This window comes from Syngnathoides biaculeatus, chromosome 5 (genome assembly GCF_019802595.1).
Source record: "Syngnathoides biaculeatus isolate LvHL_M chromosome 5, ASM1980259v1, whole genome shotgun sequence".
Taxonomy (NCBI): Eukaryota; Metazoa; Chordata; class Actinopteri; order Syngnathiformes; family Syngnathidae; genus Syngnathoides; species Syngnathoides biaculeatus.
The window spans coordinates 7,479,001-7,499,833 of NC_084644.1; the positions used below are offsets into that span (position 1 = coordinate 7,479,001).

Below are 20,833 nucleotides of genomic sequence, written 5' to 3' on the forward strand. Positions count from 1 at the left end.
TTTCCATTTCCTAAACGCAACGCCGTCTCTACCCCCCCGTCCTTAAGCGATCCCCCGCGAAGGGGTCTGAAGAAACCGAGCCTTTGTTTCTTTTCATGTGGGCCGAGAGAGTAAATCAGACGCCGGGCGTCCTCCCTCCCTCGCCGCGCATCAGACGGGTGGGGGGGGGGGATCACTTATTGACTCAACTCGCAGCTATTTCCTCGCTCTCCAGCAAAGCCGTTCCGATAGTCACGAGGCAGGCCTGTGATCCAGCCGCGGGCCCTCCTCCCACCCTCTGGGCTTCATTTAGGATGCGTCAGGGCCGACTTTCATCACGCAGGACAATGAGCGCTATTGGCGTGGCCCCGCCTTCGAGCCACAAAGGCGACTTCAAAGCTTGGCACCTGACGCCGGGCGTACCTGCGTATACGCTTTCTGACCACAATGCTTTTGTGATATGCACAAAAGGCGGCCGCGTGTTTGTCTGCTTTGCATACTTTGGCGGGTTTGGGAAAGTTTACCCTCTCCCCCGCCGGAATCTGGTTGCACGGAACAATGAGAGCTTCCGTCGTCGGCCCGGTGTTTGCTTTGGAGATAAGGAGGCCGCGGATCAGACGTCCGTCATCGCACGGTAAACACGATCAGAAATGCGCAGGCTCGTTTGAACCGTCCCCGTGCAGCCTATCCTCACACTATGATAAAAAAAAAAAGAGAAAAATCATTGAAATTTCTACACAAAATGACCATTTAAAATGATCTAAAATTTACACTGGATTTAAACACGGTTTTTTGTGATATATTTTTTTTAAAAAAAAAAGGACACACTGCATCCTTTCAAAGCTTTTTTTTTTTTTATTATATGAACAGAAACCTGTCTGTGACTCAATTGACAACAACGTGAGTGGCAATGGTTGTTTTTGTTGTTGTGTCCGTGTGCCCTGCGATTGGCTGGCGACCATTTCAGGGCGTACACCGCCTCTGGCCCCCGAGGTAGCCCGCCATCCCTATTGAGGATAAGCGCTACAGAAAATGGATGCATGGATGGATATGTATGAAAGAAAAAATACACGACTGGGATCATGTGATTGCACATTGATTTTGTACAATAACTGTGGCTGTGTGTGTGTGTGTGGGGGGGGGCTTCTATTTAAAGGTCCTCTAATTAAGCCAGCACATTCGAAATGTTCTAGTAGGCTTTTCCTGCTTTGCAACAGGAACTTGAAGGTTTTGTGCTATTTCAAATTGTTCATAACTCCCACGTGCTTCTCCAATTCCAAGATCTAATTTTTTTATACATTACAAACACCTGAAAGCTATGTTTAACAAATATGTAAGACACCCAGCCCTGGTAAATTTAACATGCATGCAACTGTTTCCCTATAACAGGGGTCGGAAACCTATGGCTCACGAGCCATACCCGGCTCTTTTAGCGGTTGCATACGGCTCGCGGAGCCATCATATCGACGTACTGTACAGTCGTGCAGAGAAGGTATGTCCAAGTGGGGTTGCCGTAGTTTGGCGTGGGACAGACAGTCTGGCCTAGTGGGGTTGCAGATATTTTCGCGTGGTGGTCGATGTCCACAGGCCGAGAGGGTCTAACGCCGATCGTGTCGGAACAACTAATTATGGAGACGCTTTCGACTAAGGTCCCTCAAAGAAAAAATTAGGAGGAGGACCGAAGTTTTCAACAAGAATGGACGGCCTTTGTGGAGAGGGAGGGTTCTGCTGTGTGTCTAAATTCACAGATGGGGAGTGTGCCAGAGCATTCGTACTCGACGTTGCCAATTAACATTTTGCCAACGTCGCATAAAGACAAGGTAATCAAAGGGATAAAAGACACGCCTTTGTCGGCAAGAACTGTTCACCATCGTACCATCATGATGGCGACTCAAATGTCATTTCGTTCACGATAAACGGATGAAAGTCTTAACGCCTGCGTGAAGCTAAATCTGACGATGTATGAACTTAATGGTAAGAAGTACTTTCGTCGTAATTGGTGAGCAACGGCATAACAATGTTATTCAAAATAATTCAGAGACTTATTATACTCTAATATTATTGGTCTTACATAAATGCGCAAATACACCTGTACTTACTTTTTAAAATACTGTATGGCTTTTTTTAAATTACATTTTAAAATATTTGGCCTTCACGGCTGTATGTCTAAAAGGTTCCCGACCCCTGCCCTATAATAACAGTATTTTTAATAACCAACACCCTTTTTTTTACATTTCTGTAGGGGGTTAATACTATACCATAACAGAATGTAATAACTTCATTAACGAAAAAACAAACGGTGCTTATGCTTGATTAACTTGTGACATTTTTAGAAAAGCCCAACGAGCCGGCTCAAATTTGGGTACAAAAAGACGAACCCCGTTTTAAATTCCTTATTCCTGCTCATAATTGTGAAGTGTCCAAAACTTGAGATTGAAAGAGTCCACATTTCATTTCACAGAATTACCATAATTCCTGGCCTACAGAGCGCACCTACTGTATTAGCCTCACCCAGTACGTTTGTAAAGGTAATACCATTTGGTACATACATACATGCCCACATTGAAACAAGATATTTACAAACAAAGACGGTACACAGAAAGTTTAACGTGCGCGCTGACACAAGCATGGCGTTAACAAAGTTCGGTGCTAATGCTAACGCTAGCGCGGCCCTAACGCTAACTCTAGGCGCCGACAGTAAAAATCACTGAGACACGCCAGTAACACAGCAGCAACATGCTAACGCAGTGCTAAAGCTAGCACAGCACAAATATGGCCAGTAAAAGTCACTTCCTCGGCACATATATTCCGGCACTTTCTCTTCATTAACAAACTTTATATGTGCTTTGCAATGAGCTGGCAAGTAGTGCAGTGGAACATCTCACTTCATCCCACCCACGACCCTTTTTTATTGCAGTTTAGTATTTCTGCACCCTGAAGCAACACATCGGTCGCCTGTTTGTTGGACAACAAGATGCATTAAGTGACGTAAAGTTTATTAAAAAAAAAAAAAAAAAAAAAAGACACCCAAAGCAATTCAACCCTCCCGGTTGTAAACAAATTCTACAACAAAGACTTTGCTTATCCGCGAAGCATTTCAAGCCTCCGCTATCTCAGTCGTCGCTGGAAGGGGAGAAAATTGACGACCACCCTAAGACAGGAGCCCGAGTGAAGACGATTTTCAATGTGCGGCATTGTGGTGGGACTTAAAGCAGTATTTCCCCCCCCCCCCCCCCCCCCCCCCCCAAAAAAAAAAAAAACCCTGGCAGCACCCTTGGCTATCACATTAAGGTAAAACAAGCCGCAGCAGACATAGAGCCGTCTATTGTAGAACAAACAAAGCTAGTTTGTCTGAAAAACTGACTGAAAGAGACAATTTTCAATGTGCGGCATGCCAGGCACATTTTGCAAGCGTGTTGCAATAAGGCATATTTTACAAAATGTTTCATATTCTGATTTTCCATTTCCAATATTTATTTTAGAATTCAAAGGCAGAGCACTGTTTAAATGTCAATGGCACATAAGACGTTAATTACGATTCAGCCCTGTGAAGTCTGCCTGACGACGAGCGGTATCCCAAACAGGCAAATAAAATAATAAAAACCTTCACTTCAGATTTTTACGCATGCAACTTTTCATGTAGGCCCAGCAATGTGCTGGGAAGGTTAAAGTGCCACTGTCATGAAATTGATGATTTTTAGTATGTTATTAATGGAAAAAAAACGGCAGCCGGTATGGACCCGTCCGTTTTTTCCACCACAAAACATGATTTTGACATACTTTTTGTAATTCCCGCCATGAAAATCCTCTCGAGGGATTTGTTTTCTGCAAGAAGCAGGAAGTGATGTACAGGGCAGTAGCGCACTCAAGCGCACTCAAGCGTTTATACTGTTTTTTCCTGCCGGAAGGTAGCGCGTTGTTCCTTCATGTTAGCCAAAATGCCGGATCGTTGTATTGCCGGATATTGGTCGAACACTCGGGAGGATGGATTTGCACTTCATACTTTTCCAAAATACCACGATTCGTCGTGAAAATGGATTGCACAGGTGCAAAGGACGAGAGCTTCGTGGGTTCCAAATGACAGGTAGGTGTGTATACAGCTACTAAAACAAACAAAAAAAAAAACAATAGCTGAACGTCAGAACGTAACAAAAGATCCGCGTCCGTAAGTCAGAGGTACTAAATGTGTCGATGTGCCCGTCGGCACCATCTCCGCTGATCACAGCTTCGGTCGAGCTTCCATGTCCCACGAGCCGACGCCGAAGCCGTGACTCGTGGATGAGCACGGCTTGGGCCGGGCTGGCTCATACATACTGTCTGGGAGCCTGTTGTTGGATACAAGTGATCCGCATATCATCTAAATATGGCTTCAAACAATAGGGGTAATATTGCCCCGGACACTTCACTCCATCGTGAGATGTTCTCTTCTTCGAAAAGAGCTTTTGGAGGGGCGTGTCCACAGTAGGGTCCACAACGTGTTTTCAACAGCGAATGTCCGGGGTGACGTCAACGGCAGTAGATGCAGCCAATATGGCGACCACTTGAATGCCGGATGAGACTTCTGCAACTTTGCGCATGGATGACGCGCTCTCCGCTCATATTTATTTTTTCGCATGGACATTGAAGGGAATAATGTTATATGTATTTTTCATTTCAATATCTATTTCGGAAAGTTTATAGGGATGACGCTTGGGCTTTAAGGAAGTAATAAAGTCGATGTGTCTGTGTAAGCTAACGCGGCCAGCTAGCTGCCTTAAAAGTCATGTTGTCAGTGGACTTATCCATTAAGCTGAGACGCCGCTCTTGCTTTCTCTCTCTCCATATAGACATTGTGACTGGCCGGGGGCCTTAAGCAGTGATTATAGTGTTTCGAAGTGGGAGCTGGGGGCCGCGCCGTCATTAGTCTGGTTAATCAGAGCCTTGCTCCGGGTTAAGCTCCACGGCCTCCAGAGACGGCCTGATGAGCGGATAACCGTGCCCAGCTTGAAGTGCTCAGGTCCGGGCCCCGGCAGCTCCCCTGGCTCCTGCCCGCTCCAGACAATAATCTATAACTCCCCCCTCCCCCAACCCCTCCCACCCCGGAGCACGGCGTCAAGGCTCAGCCCGCTGGTCAACAGTGACACAAAACGCAGGGTAATAAGACCCCCGGAAATGCACACACACGCACTTCCCACTGCGGCTGTTAGCAACCCTCAGGGCTGTTCTACGTTGGTACGCTAGTAGCATGGTTAATACTCTGAAACTAGTGACCTTGGCCTCATAACTGATGTAATTCAACATCCAAATGTTTACTGGTGTCCAAGGTAGCACCGATAACCAGCGCGGCACAATGAGCGTATAATGACCGCTGGGACTGTTGGAACCACGAGACTCCCAAACAAATTCCCAAGACAGCGGGGCCTCAGTTCAGCAGGGGAGCCTCTCGAGGGTCCGAACCGGAGTCAACATCGGCCGGTCGGCCCGCTCTCTCCGGGGCGTCCCCCGTGAGCTCATTAGCGCCGATCGTAACCACTTCCTCAGAGGACGTTACACACGCCATCCATCGCCAGGCGCAAACGACGCTCTCCATCAGGATGTGTGGCGCTAAGTGCGGGAATGCGGGTGTGTGTTTGTGTTTTAAGGACAAGGAAGGTCAGAGAAACCCCGTCGCCGCCCCCCACTCCCTCCTCAAACGGTTCCCAGCGGACCTGGTGATGGCGGGGGTGGCGAGAATGGAGGCACAAGTGTGTTTTCAGGTGATGGAGTGGACGACAAGTGACCCAGATGGAGGGGAGCAAGATAAAGAAATCAGGTTTTCGGTTTCTTTGAAATGGCTGTACACGCAGAACGGACCCCTGAGGACCACCTAAATGGGACGAGACAACAAAGAGTCCCATCATCCCCATTCTGAATAGATCTGTCCATCTATTCCCCCCCCCCCCTCCCCCCGTAATCAGCCTCTCATTACACCCTGTAGTCTTAATCAGACGCTCGGCAACACATTTTAATGCAACACCAATCATGTCACTCACTCATGTCGCCCCTCAAGCCAAACAGAACACACGGGAAGCCCCCCCCCCCCCCTCTCCTGTCCATCAACGTGCTTTTTTTGGGGGGTGGGGGGTGCAAATCCTGAAAGAAGACACGCAACCCGCATCACCCCCCGTCTCGCAAACACTGTACACACACGCGAGCTAACGACCATTAACATATTCATGATCGTCGCGAGCCTCTTATTGTTTGCTCGCTCCATTAATCTTCATCTGCTGCCCGCCGACTGACAGCTCAATCTAACAGGATGTAAACGGGCGGCGGTCGCGCACGCTCGCGCGCGTAAAGCGGACTTGAATCAACAATCAAACGGGTATTGTCTTTTTCTGTCCCTCTCACACACAGGAAGTCCATGATTGACGTCCACCTGTGAGGTTTCGCCAGCTGTGGGGTGTCGCACCTCCCGGGGCACAGGTGCACAGAGCGCGAATCCACGTGGAGCGCCAGAATGCGCTAAGAACCCCACGCGCGCACGCTCACAGTAGCCAACATTGAGAAAACATGGACGGGTTTAGAGGACAAAAAGAACAATGACGGGCTAAACGGGTTGGGCAAGCGCTCTCAAATGTTAATGTGTTTGTTTAAGGCCGGCGTGACTGACTGATTTACGGCCGGAACGAGCGCTGGAAGCGGGCCAAGTTCAACGGGAGGTCTGTTCTCTTGTTGTCTCGTCACCCCCCCCCAACCCCCGCCCCCGCCCCGCTACTGGTTGCCTCCACCACCATCACCCCACCACCTTTTTCGGCATCACTCTGCCGCTTCAGGGATTGCAAACAAAGAGACGGGTACGTAGGATTCAAACCTTTCCAAGTACTGTGTGGAAAATGAAGCTTCAAAATCATGAAAAAAAAAAAATAATCAAGCCGTTTTCTGCACCGTTAAAAACTGATCGCTGAGCGCGCTGAAACTACCCTCAACTGTGAATCAAAGACCTGTATGAGGACCTGGAAAATGGAGGCCACTTTGTCTAGCATCTTTTATCTCTGCATAACTACGGTGAAGAAAATAAGTATTTGAACACCCTGCTATATTGCAAGTTGTCCCACTTAGAAATCATGAAGGGATCTGAAATTTTCATCGTAGGTGCATGTCCACTGTGAGAGAGATCATCTAAAAAGAAAAATCCATAAATCACAATGTATGATTTTTTTAATGATTTATTTGTGTGATACAGCTGGAAATAAGTATTTAAACACCTGAGAAGACCAATGTTAATAATTGCTACAGTAGCCTTTGTTTGCAATTACAGAGGTCAAAAGTTTCCTGTAGCTGTTCACCAGGTTTGCACACACTGCAGGAGGGATTGTGGCCTACTCCTCCATACGGATCTTCTCTAGTTCAGACAGGTTTTGAAGAGAAACATGGAGTTTCCGCTCCTTCCAAAGATTTTCTATTGGGTTTAGGTCTGGAGACTGGCTAGGCCACGCCAGAACCTTGATATACTTCTTACGGCCGTGTGGAGTTGTACCAATTTGTCTCTGGTGTCTTTGGACAGCTCTTTGGTCTTGGCAATGTTACAAGTTTGAGTCTTGGTGATTGTATGGGGTGGACAGGTGTCTTTATGCAGCTAAGGACCTCACACGGGTGCATCTGATTCAGGATAATACATGGAGTGGAGGGGGGCTTTTAAAGGTGGACTAGCAGGTCTTTGAGGGTTACAATTATAGCTGATAGACAGGTGTTCAAATACTTATTTGCAGCTGTATCACACAAATAAATAGTTTAAAAAATCATACATTGTGATTTCTGGATTTTTCTTTTTAGATTCTCTCTCTCACAGTGGACATGCACCTACGACGAAAATTTCAGACCCCTTCATGATTTCTAAGTGGGAGAACTTGCAATATAGCAGGGTGTTCAAATACTTATTTTTTTCATTGTACATTTTTGAGCAGTGAAAATATATCCGCTTAGAGCCTCAGGTGGGGAGAACATATCCTACTGGATCTTTGCCGGACTGCATCATTTGCACAATTGTCTCCTCCCCCCCAAAAAATGTATCATATTTACCGCTACTTTTTCGATACTCAGTGACTTCTTGTATTGTGTTTCTATGTCTCAAAAGTATTTTCTGTCAAACGGCTGTCAATTGTCTGTCAAATATTACAGCAGAGTGGGTCCAACTACCATAGACAAATCGTGTTTTGTTTTTTTTATATAAAAGGCAGACCAGGGTGAAGCCCCCTGTCCATATGCTGGCTTTAAAAAAAATAAAAAAATACCTCTGCCTAACACATCCTCGCTGTGAAATACGCACACTCATGGTCAACAACAAGGCACTCCACATGCTGGCTGTCATGTTGTATCCCCCCCCCAAAAAAAACAAAAAAACAAAACATCCCTCTCTCTCTGCACTCACAGCCAACAACAAAGCACTCCAAAGCAGCCATGGCAACCGATGATCCAATGGGTGTGCGGAGGTGGAAGGACTCATGCCGGATGCTGGTTTAGCCCCCCCCCCAAAAAAAAAAAAAAAAAACTGAAATGGTGAAAAACAGTGTAACACTACCACAGCTGAGTCTCGTAATTTTTTTTCACACGCTTTGAACCCTGCATTTTATGTGGTGATGTGTGCATTTTTTTTCTAGCGGCCGTAAAAGGGCATTCGAGCGGAAAAGGGCGGTGGAATATATGTGCCAAGGAAGTGGCCTTTACCGGTCCGGCCCTGTTAGCGCTGCGCTAGCGTGTTACTGCCGTGTCTCAGTGATTTTTACCAGTATGATTTTTTTTAAACCGGCCCTGTTAGCACGGCCCTAGCGTTAGCGTGGCAGTGCTAGCGTTAGCACGGTGGAACTAGCGTTAGCGTGGTGGTGCTAGCATTAAACTCTCTGTGTACCGTCTTTGTAAATATCTCGTGTTTCAATGTGAGTTTCAATGTGGGCACTCGCGGCTTTTACATAGCTGCGCCTTATGTATGTACCAAATTGTATTTACCAGTGGAATATATGTGCCGAGGAAGTGACTTTTACCGGCCCTTTTAGTGCTGCGCTAGCGTTAGCGCTGTGCTAGCATGTTGCTGCTGTGTTACTGGCGTGTCTCATTGATATTTACCGGTAAGTTTTATTTTAACCGGCCCTGTTAGCTTTAGCACGGCGCTAGCATTAGCACTCGCGTTAGCACCGTGCTAGCGTTAAACTCTTTCTGTGTACCGTCTTTCTTTGTAAACATCTCGTGTTTCAAAGAGGGTTTTAATATGGGCACTTGCGGCTTTTACACATCTGCGGCGTATGTATGCACCAAATGGTATTTCCTTTACAAATGTACTCGGTGAGGCTTGTAACCAGGTGCGCTTTGGAGGCCGGGAATTACTAGTAAGCAGTTTTCAGTCTCTTCATATATATATATAATGTACTTGGAAATCCATCTTTGCAGTTAGTGCATTTTCATCCGAGCAGGCTTCATGATCAGTTCGTGCGTCGGGGCTGAGATATGACAGCTCGAGCCTGAGTGTTTGGTGAGGAAATGTTCGAGGCTCGGCCAGACCAAGAATGCTTTCACTCTTTTGGGATGCAAAACAACAGCTGTTGACACGGAAAGACGCCTCTGGCAGCACATGACAATCGTTTGGGTGGAATCACCCTCGTTAATCTTCAATTCTCTTGTAACAATGTGGCATGTGTGTGTGGTTTTTTTTTGTTTTTGTTTTTTTTAAGTCGGCAGCGTTCAACTGTTGTTTTTGGATTTCTTTTGGTCAGACAAATCCAAAATTTCCAGTTAGGAGAAAATCATTAAAAAAAAAAAAAAAAAAAAAAAGATTTGTCCGAACAAAACAAATCCAAAAAAGCAGCTGTGTTTGTTTGTGATTTCTAACGGGTATGTGGTTTGCAGTACAAGAAAGCTGTTTATAATATAGATTATTATTTTTAACATAAGGGGAGAAATACAGTATTAAAAATAGCTCTCAGTATGATGGAGTGCAATTTTAAATGAATTTCCGCTCACATACCAAGGAGGATGCCCTGTGGAAAATATTGTGGTGTTATTTCATTTATTTATTCTATCAAAATAAATGATGGTAATTTTACAAATCTCCATGCCTTACGGGTCGCTTAACTTTACACTCAATGTAATACACAGAAAGTGATAATATTTAGAGTAATGTCTATGATAGTGTACAGTGATTTTTGATGGTGAATGTAATTTTAATATATTTTGTTCTCATCAGGTTTTATTTGTTTTTTATTAATTATTTTATTGATAATTATTTCATTTTCCTTTCAATCACAAGTAGTAATTGCTATTTATAAAAGGAAAAAAATGAAAAAAAGTGCTGTAATCGAGTGAAAAAACATTAAAACAACACATCGTGCAAATTACCGTAATTTCCGGCCTACAAGCCGCGACTTTTTCTCCAGTCTTTCAACCCTGCGGTTTATGCGGTGATGCGGCTAATTTGTGGATTTTTTGTAACGGCCACAAGGGGGCACTCGAGTGGAAAAGGTAAGCGTGAGACCGGTGGAATATATGTGCCGAGGAAGTGACTTTCACCAGCCCTGTTAGCACCGCGCTAGCGTGTTGCTACTGTGTTACTGGCGTGTCTCAGTGATATTTACCGGTAAGTTTTATTTTAAGCGGCCCTGTTAGCGCTAGCGAAACTCTTTCTGTGTACAGTCTTTCTTTGTATACATCTCATGTTTCAATGTGAGCAGTTGCGGCTTTTACACAGCTGCGGCGTATGTACAGTATGTACCAAATGGTATTTCCTTTACAAATGTACTCGGTGAGGCTTGTAACCAGGTGCGCTCTGTAGGCCGGGAATTACGGTAAATTTCGCAAAAGTAAAATAATCCTTTCACCGCTTTTTCTTGAGCTGCGATCCAGCAAGAAATATGTCGTATCGAGTGTTGAATAACAAGGTGACCTTTGACCCCTCACAGCTGATAAGCATGTTTGTAAATGAGAGTGTCAGCTCGGTATTCGCTGATGAGCGATAATGCATCGAGAGATTAAAATGAAACGTGTGCATCGTGCTGTTATGAAAGAAATGCTCCGCTTGGCCAAGTTGATTTCATTTTCACATTGTTTGGGTGTTGCCTCCTTTGTGATACTGAATGCCACTTCCTTGTAAAATGAACATTTTTATGAATAAAGCGTCTGTGAGGTAAATCTTAACGCTATACGACGGTTTAAACGGCAACATACAAGCCAGAACGGGCTGTAACTTTTCTCCTTGCCGGGCTATAAAGTTATTTTTGTAGAGGCTCCAGTATGTAAAATATTCCACTATCAGAGATCATAAATGGTTTATTGTGATCGTTCACAGAGCATAGACTTTTATTCAACGCCGGTAAATCATTCCTTTGCGGCCCGATATCAGCGTCCCAGACTGTTTGTCTTTGCGAGTGAAGAGATGCAGTGTTCGCCTTTATGGGCAGGAATTTAGTGGATTTCAATGGTTTACAGGGGTAGTAAAGTGCAAAATATATCATTTCCAAACATTCTGCTTTAAAAAAAAAAAAAGAAAAGAATAATAATAAAACTGCCCTTAAAAGATGAGCTGTGAATACAAATCGAGATCCGCTTTTATTTTACCGCAGTCAGGTTGTAATCCATGTTGTTTGATCTCTTTTATGTACCGTTAAAGAAAGCACACAAAAACACAATTATTTATACTTATTAAATTCCAGAATAATGAGAGGATATTTTGTTTGTTTTCAACAAATATATGCACCGTAATTTCCGGCCGATGGAGCGCATCTGGTTACAAGACTCGTCGAGTACATTTGTAAAGGAAATACCATTTGGTGCATACATAACGCCGCAGGTGTGTAAAATCCGAGATATTTACAAAGAAAGACGGTACACAGAAAGAATTTAACACTAGCACGGTGCTAATGCTAGTGCTAATCCTAACAGGGCTGGTTAAAATAAAACTTACCGGTAAGTATCACTGAGACATGCCAGTAACACAGAAGCAACACACTAGCATAGTGCTAACGCTAGCGCGGCGCTAACAGGGCTGGTAAAAGCCACTTCCTCGGCACATATATTCCACTGGTCTCATTGTTACCTTTTCCGCTCAAGCGCTCCCTTGCGGCTGTTAGAAGAAAAATGCATAAATTAGCCGCATGGCAGCATAAACCGCAGGGTTCAAAATTGTGTGAAAAAGTCGGGGCTTGTAGGCCAGAAATTACGGTCTTCTTCTTTTCCTTTCGGCTTGTCCCATTAGGGGTCGCCACAGCGTGTCATCTCAGATGAACGCACATTTGTTTGGCACAGTTTTACGCCGGATGCCCTTCCTGATGCAACCCCTCTTCATTCTAGCCGGGGAGAGAAGCTTACAGCACCTGGTATTCCCAGGAGTCTCCCTTCCAAGTACTAACCAGGGCCAAACCCGCTTAGCTCCTGAGATCCGACGATAATTACAGATAAAATAACGCACTTAACCCGCATTACAAGAATAAGCATTTTCGCTTCATTAACAAATTTTATATGTGGTTTGGAATGAGCTGGCAAGCAGTCCAGGGTACATCTCGCTTCATCCCACCCGCGACCCTGATAACGTTAGCACTAGCGTTAGCATCGCGGTAACGCTAACAGGGCCGGTTAAATTAAATCTCATCAGTAGATATCACTGACACACGCCGGTAACACACCAGAAACACACTAGCCCGGTGCTAACGCTAGCGCAGCGCTAACAGGGCCGGTAAAAGTCACTTCCTCGGCACATAAATTCCATCAGTTTCATTCTTACCTTTTCAAGTGCCCCTGTTAGAAAAATCCACAAATTAGCTAAATCACCGCATAAACCGCAGGGTTGAAAAGCGTGTGAAAAAAGTCGCGGCTTGTAGAACGGAATTTCCGATATAATAGACATGACAGTTATGGCTAAGAACGCATTTTGTTCTTAGCCATGACTGTATTTATTTTATTTAATGCAATTATTTTAATATAACATTTGAATTCTGAATCTTGGACGTCTTACAAGGAATAATTCCTATCAACAGAAATGTCTCTTGTTCTTTGTTCTTGTTGCTATGTTGTTCCTTGTTCTCTATGTCGTACCGGGGCAGCAACCACTGCTGGAGAAAAATTCCTTGTGCGTTCTACACACTTGGGCATTAAAGCTGATTATGATTATGAATTATTTCCTGGTTGTTCTTTTAAGTTATAACGTTGAGCTTTCACAGTAAAAAAAATAAAAAATACACGCTTTGAAATCAATGAATAATTGCTTTTATTGTTTGTGATTTCCGTATCAACCAAAACAACTGATTATTATTATTTATTGTATTTTTTTATTTAGTCACCCAGCACTATTGTGTTGTGTGACAAAGAACGAATTTGTCCTCCGCGCACTCAAATAATTAAATCCACGCCGGTCTTGCCCAACACCTCCCAAAATGCTGTCAACATGATTTGTGCCGTCATTTCCTTTCATTTTTTTTTTTAATCTTCTAACTGGGTTTGTGTTATTTACAATGTCTCGCGGAAAAACAAAAACCTGTTAATTTCCCCTTTAGAGAGACTACCTCATTTTTAATAATGACACGCGTGCGCGCGGCTCGTTTTACTACCTTTCCGCTAACTCGCCGGCTCTTTCGTCTTTTCTGGGCCACGAGTCCATGACCTGGTTATTAAAGTGCGGGCAAGAATTGATGTAGTAACCACGTAGTTCTCATCATCATCATCATCATCATCTTCATTTAGCCCATGATTAACTCGCAATCATCATGCCTGATTAAAAGTCAGAGTAAAAATATTCCACACATATTTAATAGTCGAACACTAACGAGGAGAGCGGGTCCCAGAGTGTCAACACAACAGATACGGTAGCCACTAGCCGCACATACGTCTTTCTCCTGTCTTCGCCCGAAAAACGCCCCTCAACATTACCGGCCTATCTGCACCCCCACGCCCCCCAATGCAGGATGGTTGGAATTAGAAAAGCAAGCCTGCGGTCTCATTAATTAATTAAACGGTGAGCGCCGGTGGCACCTGGGTGCCGGTTATCGCTGTCACTCAGACACAGCGGTGATCTCAATAAGAACCTCACCACGGGGCAACCGCGGTAGAGGCCAGGCGGGCACACGCGCTTCCTTCGCTATCTGCTTCCTCACTTTGACTTTCTTCTTCAACATTCTTTCAGTCTTTGCGCACGTGTATTTCTTGGGAAAGTCTGCCCGTATTGTACAATATTGGTTTCCTCCAACTAGGATCACTAGTAGAACAAATTAACCCGAAGTCAAACATTTCAGAATTCAACCTAAATATGCCTCAGAAGTAGAACAAGTATGACTCAAATTGAGGTACTTATGAGACAAAAAAATAATAATAATCACAACTTGCACCTATCTTAAAGGTCCACGAACACCAAAAGCATGACTGTTAGTATGTTTTTAATTAAATAAAGGCAGTCGGAATGGACCCATCAGTTTTTTCACCACACAACACGATTTTGACGTATATGCCTTTTTGTAACTCCCGCCGTGAAAATCCTCTCGAGGGATTTGTTTTGGAGAAGAAGCAGGAAGTGACGTTGTCAGCAGGAGCAGACTCGACGGCCTTGTGTGTTTATACTAGTTTTACCTGCGGGAAGGTAGCTCTTTGTTCCTTCGTGTTAGCCAAAATGCCGGATCGTTGTATTGCCGGATATTGCTCGAACACTCGGGAGGATGGATTCGCACTTCATACTTTTCCAAAAGACCCGGTTCGTGAAATGAAAATGCCGGCTTATGTATTGCTGGATATTGTACGAACACTGGTGAGGACGGATTGACCCTTCATAACTTTCCAAGAGACCCGGTTCGTCTTGAAAAATGGATTGCACAGGTGCAAAGGACGAGAGCTTCGTGGGTTCCAAATGACAGGTAGGTGTGTATACAGCTACTAAAAAAATAATAATAATTTGGTGAGTGGTAGAGGGGGGGCGTAATCTTTTTTTCAGCGAGCGACGACAACGGCCGGGTGGCTCATTGCGGCGCCGGGCCGCGGTGTTCATTCTCGTCGCTCGCCGGCGGCGTTGTTCCTCACCGCTATGGAGGTGAATTGGGCAAGGAGGTGGTTTGGCATGTGCGGGACGAGAAAGGAGCTCTCTTCGCCGCCGGCCACCGGTGTTTCACCCGGCATGGGTCCTCTTAAGTACGCTACAGACTGGTATACATACTGTCGGGGAGTCTGTTGTTAGTTCGAAGTGATCCGCATATCATCTAAATATGGCTCGAAACGATAGGGTTATATTGACAAGGTCACTTCATTCGACTGTGAGATGTTCTCTTCTTCGAAAAAGAGCTTCCGTCTCAGAAGGGGCGTCGGAAAAATCCGAAAATCTCTGTTGTTGCTCACCAATACAGGTGCCGCTACGTGTTTTCAATGGCGAACGTCCCAGTGTGACGTCTGCTGATGACATTGCAGGCAATATGGCGGCCACTTGGGTGTTGAGTGAGACTTCCGTAACTTTGCGCTATTTATTTGTTCGTATAGACATTGAAGTGAATAACGTTGTGTGTATTTTTCATTGCAATATATTTTATTGTTTATTGGCACGTTACTTGGGCTTTAACATTAGACGTTCATTTTACAAAATGTGCAATAGCATGGAAGACCGTTAAGGGACTTTCAAAATGATATGACATATTAGCTGAACACGCATGTAATTGATTAATACGTAATCTATTAAGCAGCCTATCTTCTTTCTAACTGCGCCAAGTCAAGGCTATCTGGAAATAAAACAAAGGCGTGTGACACCGTAAAATAACCTCAGGACAGCATCGAGTAATCTTCAGTCGCTCGGCTGAGGCGCGATGGATCGACAGAGATCTTGGGGCGGCGTTCTCTCGCAAATCCAGTGGCGACAGGTGAGATAAACTTATATTAAGATCGTATTTAAAAAAAAAAAAAAAAATGCGAGTGGAAAAAGAATAGTGGCATTTTGGAAAGAGAAGAGCAGATATGCTAGCATGCCTGCATGCATGATTTGGTTCAAAAAAAGATAAAATTCACACAGCAGAGTGTGATTTGCACTTCGCTTTGAGGGATTCGAATGAGCATATTAAATTAAGATTTGGGTCCCGAGGAAAAAATGATTGAGGCCATGTACATCAGTGTAATGCAAAGAATTTTAATATTAATGTTTATCATGCGTAAAAAGCAGTATTAAATCCTGAAAATTCTTCATGAGGATTATTAACAAATACATGCCTGATCCGATAAACTTCATAAAATGATTTTCTGAACTGTTTGGGGGCCCCTGGGGATTGCCCTTAATTGCCCAAGGGAAGCTGCTCCCGTGTATAAACTAATGTACAATGATGAATAAGAATATTTTCATTGTAAGTTAAATAAAATGTTGTTGATCTTAAATTGTGAAGAAAACTTTGATTTGGATTTTTTTTTTTGGGGGGGTTACACAAAATGTATATATAAAATAATGTATTTCCCGGTGAGCATCAAAAAGAAATTTCCCCTAAAAAAAGATGTAAGACATATTTCCCATTTTTGAAAAGGCCACCAACTGTAGATACAGGTAAAAGCATATTTTTAATGTCTGAAAGAAATTCCTCCTTTTTATTTTTGCTAAATGCTCAACATGAACCTTCGGTCCATTTCTGCTCTTAATTACTTTTCGTCTGCAGATCGACAAGAATGTGTCCACAGCGGAGATTGGAGACCTGATAGAATTTGTCCACCCGTGGTTGGGGGTGTCGCTCTGGGGAGTTTACATGGGACAAGGTCATGTGATTCATTTTGGAGTGGGAGGTGAGAGAAAAAAAATAATTTCTTTGAACTCATGACTGCTGTTGCAGTACCAAAGTAAGACATACCGTAATTCCTGGGGTTACCGAGCACCCCTGGTTATAAGCCTCACCCAGTACATTTGTAAAGGAAATACCATGATGGTACATGCATCATACACCGCAGCTGTGTAAAAGCCGCAAGTGCCCACATTGAAACACGAGATATTTAGAAAGGAAGACGGTACACAGAAAGAGTTTAACGCTAGTGCGGCGCTAACGCTAGCACTAACAGGGCCGGTTAAAATAAAACTTACCAGTAAATATCACAGACACGCCAATAACACAGCAGCAACACACCAGCAGAGCGCTAACAGGGCCGGTAAAAGTCACTTAGTCGGCACATATATTCCACTGGTCTCGTTCTTATTTTTTACGCTCGAGTGCCCCCTTGCGGCCGTTAGAAAAAAATCCACAAATTAGCCGCATCACTACATAAACCGCAGGGTTGAAAGCGTGTGAACAAAGTTGCGGCTTGTAATATGCGGCCTGGAAATTGCGGTAATTCATTTGCACGATGTATTGTTTTAGAGTTTTTTCACCCCATTAAAGCACTTTATTTTGCCTGTTATAAATAATTACTATTAGAAAGATGGTACACAGAGTTTAACGCTAGTGCCGCCACGCAAATATACTGAAACATACCGGTAAAAATCACTGAGACACAGGAGTAACACGCTAGCACAGCGCTAACAGGGCCGGACCGGTAAAAGTCACTTCCTCGGCACATATATTCCACCGGTCTCTTACTTTTTCTGCTCGAGTGCCCCCTTGCGGCGGTCAGAAAAAAATCCACAAATTAGCCACATCACCGCATAAACCGCAGGGTTGAAAGTGTGAAAAAAGTCCCGGTTTGTAGGCTGGAAATTATGGGAATTAATTTGCACAATGTATTGTTTGTGTTTTTTCACCCGATGAAAGCACTTTTTTCTTTTTTTTCTCTGTTATAAATAACAATTACAATTAGAAAGACGGTACACAGAGTTTAATGCTAGCGCAGCCAAGCTAATGCTAACGCTAGCACCTGGCTTGAAAAAAAAAAAAAACATACACGGGAGTAACACGCTACCGCGGCGCTACCAGGGCCAAACCGGTAAACGTCACTTCCTCGGCACATATATTCCACTCGTCTGACTCTTAACCTTTTCCGCTCGAGTGCCCCCTTGCGGCCGTTAGAATAAAATGCACAAATTAGCCGCATCACCGCGTAAACCGCAGGGTTGAAAGCGTGTGGAAAAAAGTCGCGGCTTATAGGCCGGAAAATACGCTAACTTGTCTTTTTTCCTCCGTCCCTCAAAAGACGAGAACATGACTCAGAAAGCGTGCCGCAGCCTCGTCCAGCAAATGCTGCCCAGGTGGAAAGGCGTTCTGAAGAAGACCGCCGTCACCTCTCAGCCCATCTCCGACATCAGAGTGCCCGCGGGGACCCGCGTCAGGGTCAACAACGACAAGCACCGCCTGGTTCCGTCCATCACGGAGCAGATGATGCACCGCTGTCACACGTTCCTGCACCAGCAGTTCAAATACGACCTGATTAACTTCAACAGCGAGCATTTCGCCACGTTTGTCCGCTACGGGCGAGCCGTGTGCACGCAGGTTGGTTCGAGCCGCTCCGGTTAGCGCTGAGAGTCAAGCGTTCACGGCGACAATGCTTTTATGAAAAAGATTTTCCCTTAGGAAATGTTATAGTGAATTGTACGCTCTACACGCAAGGTTTCAAGTAAAATTCCAACATTCTTCACTCTCCTATGAGAATAAAGAGAAGTTAACCACGGTTAAAACAAATAAAAAGTAAAATTAGTTGCGCTTTGAAAAAAATTGGCTATTGCTGTAATTAATAATACGCGTGTCTGTCTCAAATGGAAAAAATGAAGCATTTTTGTGGTATGCTTCTGTCATCGCACGTTTCCATCACTAATACCCATCTGTTGTTTGACCAATTACTTACTGGCTGTGTCATGCGCTCAAGGGCCGTCGCGCACCAAGTAACGCGGCCCAACATGACTCTTGTGGGCCATTGTCAAACACAAACGGGTGCAGACTTTTCACACGAGCAATCGAGCGCCGCTATAGAAAAACAGTGACCATTTCTCAGGTTTTGAGGTTGTGCACATAATGTCCGTGCACTATATTATCATTTTATTGAACCACAAAAACCAGTTCAGGCTGTAGTCCGCCTTTCGCCCGAAGCTAGCTGGGATAGGCTCCGGCTTTCCCGCAACCCTTGTGAGGACAAGCGGCTTGGACAATGACATGAACCACAAAAACATGGTGCGGACGTCAATTATAAAGGAGAGAGGTTTGACATTTCGAGAGGCGGCTGGCAACGACTGATCACGGCATTCACAGACTGCACCCGTGCGGTTCGGCATGATGCTTTCTGGCCTTGGTACATATAAAATTATGAATACACCGATGTCTCGGTTCTCGACCACAATCCGTTTCAGAAAATAGTTTGAGAAGTGATTTGTTCAAAAACCGAATCGATGTTTCCCATTACAATGAAAGGAAAAAGAAAGAAATTGGGTTTTTTAAAGCATTTTTTTTTAGCTTTTCCTGACAATAAACTACATAGTAGAAATACATGTGTAGTTAAAGACTTTATACAATAAAATAATTTAAGAAATATATTTATTTTTTGCTTAAAATGTATGCTTTAGCAGGAGAGTATGCTAGGCTGGGAGTGCATCGCCGTATTTGTCGCGACTCGGCCCCCGGCCTTCTAAACTTTTTTTTGTGAACAAAAGTACAGAATAACTTTAAACAAGTAACTTGCCTTCTTTGGAGCCATGATTGGGGGTTAATACGGTCGTCCTTGATAAGAAGAAAAACAACAGTCATTACCGGGACACGTCTGTGTACAGAGGATGCGTTATAAAGAATGACAAAAGTGGGGTTTTTTTTCAGGGGGGGTCTCCAAATTGACAATAACAAAACGAGTCGTGTGTGGGTCAGCTGCTTGCGCCGCGTGCATTGTTATCTTCGTTTTTTTCCGGCGGCATGGGAATTCACAACAAAGCGTCAGCCGGTCTGGGCTTGGCAATATGTCATTTCCAGTTTTTTTTCGGGGGCGTTCGAGTACCGATTTTCGTTCGAAAACAGAAGCAAAAAAAATCTCGAACTTTTCACTCGAAAACCGATTTGTTTGACAACCGAGGCTTTGGTGTACTGTTAAAGGGAGAGTTTGCAATTTTCAAAACAACTCACTTTTTTGGTCATTTATTAAAATGCAATATGACCTAAAATGGGATGTAAAATGATTTGGGGACAGCCTTCTCTGTCCTTAGCCTATGCCTCTTAATTTGGTTGATTCAATTAACTTACAAGAATCCACTGCACCAGGGCAAAAACGCCAACCAATCCCGGACAGAAGACGCGACTGACAAAGAATCCTTTTTTGTGGATTCACAGGCACACCTCCACGGCTTCAGAAAAAACGATCTAATCCGATCAGAGTGAGGCCAGGAAGAAAAAGAGGAAAAAAAATCCTTGACTTTATGCAGTACTGATCGCACATTTCGACTTGTTGATTATCTGATCTCTATGAGCATTGTATTTATTTTTAAGAATAGGGACATTTCCATCTTTATTATTATTTTTTTTCCTTCCCAGATTCCTTTTCAGAAACTGAATGGCGACCACTTTGACACGACCGAAACTCTTGAACTGATAATGCGCCAGCGAATGGAGACAGAAACCTAAGCCTGCTAACGTCTGCTTATTTCTCATCCTAATAAGCGCCACGAAAACCCCGTACTCCGCGAGAGCGCTTCGAGTATGCGCTCGCGGTAAAGGACATACTTTGTCGGTCCTCCAAAATCCCAATAAAGGCGGACAAAACTTTGCGACAAAGCGGCTCGGGAAACTTTGTGTGTCGTCTGGTTTATTAAGACTTGTGGAATGTCGATAAGAACATCTCTATACAGTGGAAGGGCGGAGGAGGCCCTTGCGCAGACAGTGACCTTCTGCTATTCTCCTCCTTGATAATGACCCAGACTGTGGCATGCTGTCCACCAGCCAGACTTCTAATGAAGCCAAACACTCTCTATCACCCGCTAATAACCTCCGTGCAGCGGCAAGAGTCACGGAGC

General features: G+C 44.3%; 1 protein-coding gene across 3 annotated transcripts; it reads left to right on the forward strand.

Annotated features, from left to right (window-relative positions):
• The first annotated feature begins 397 nt into the window (after positions 1 to 397).
• Positions 398 to 20,735, forward strand: LOC133500600 (phospholipase A and acyltransferase 1-like). Of its 3 annotated transcripts, XM_061819500.1 has the most exons (4): positions 398 to 613; positions 16,584 to 16,707; positions 18,043 to 18,338; positions 20,355 to 20,735. In XM_061819500.1, exons 2-4 carry the CDS (start codon positions 16,671 to 16,673, stop codon positions 20,442 to 20,444), a joined length of 423 nt encoding a protein of 140 aa, XP_061675484.1. In that variant the 5' UTR covers positions 398 to 613; positions 16,584 to 16,670; the 3' UTR covers positions 20,445 to 20,735. The 3 variants fall into 3 exon arrangements, 2 of the variants coding, with proteins under 2 accessions (XP_061675484.1, XP_061675483.1); XM_061819499.1 differs by lacking the exon at positions 16,584 to 16,707; XR_009794962.1 differs by lacking the exons at positions 16,584 to 16,707; positions 18,043 to 18,338; positions 20,355 to 20,735 and adding an exon at positions 6,355 to 7,022.
• The last annotated feature ends 98 nt before the right edge of the window (positions 20,736 to 20,833 follow it).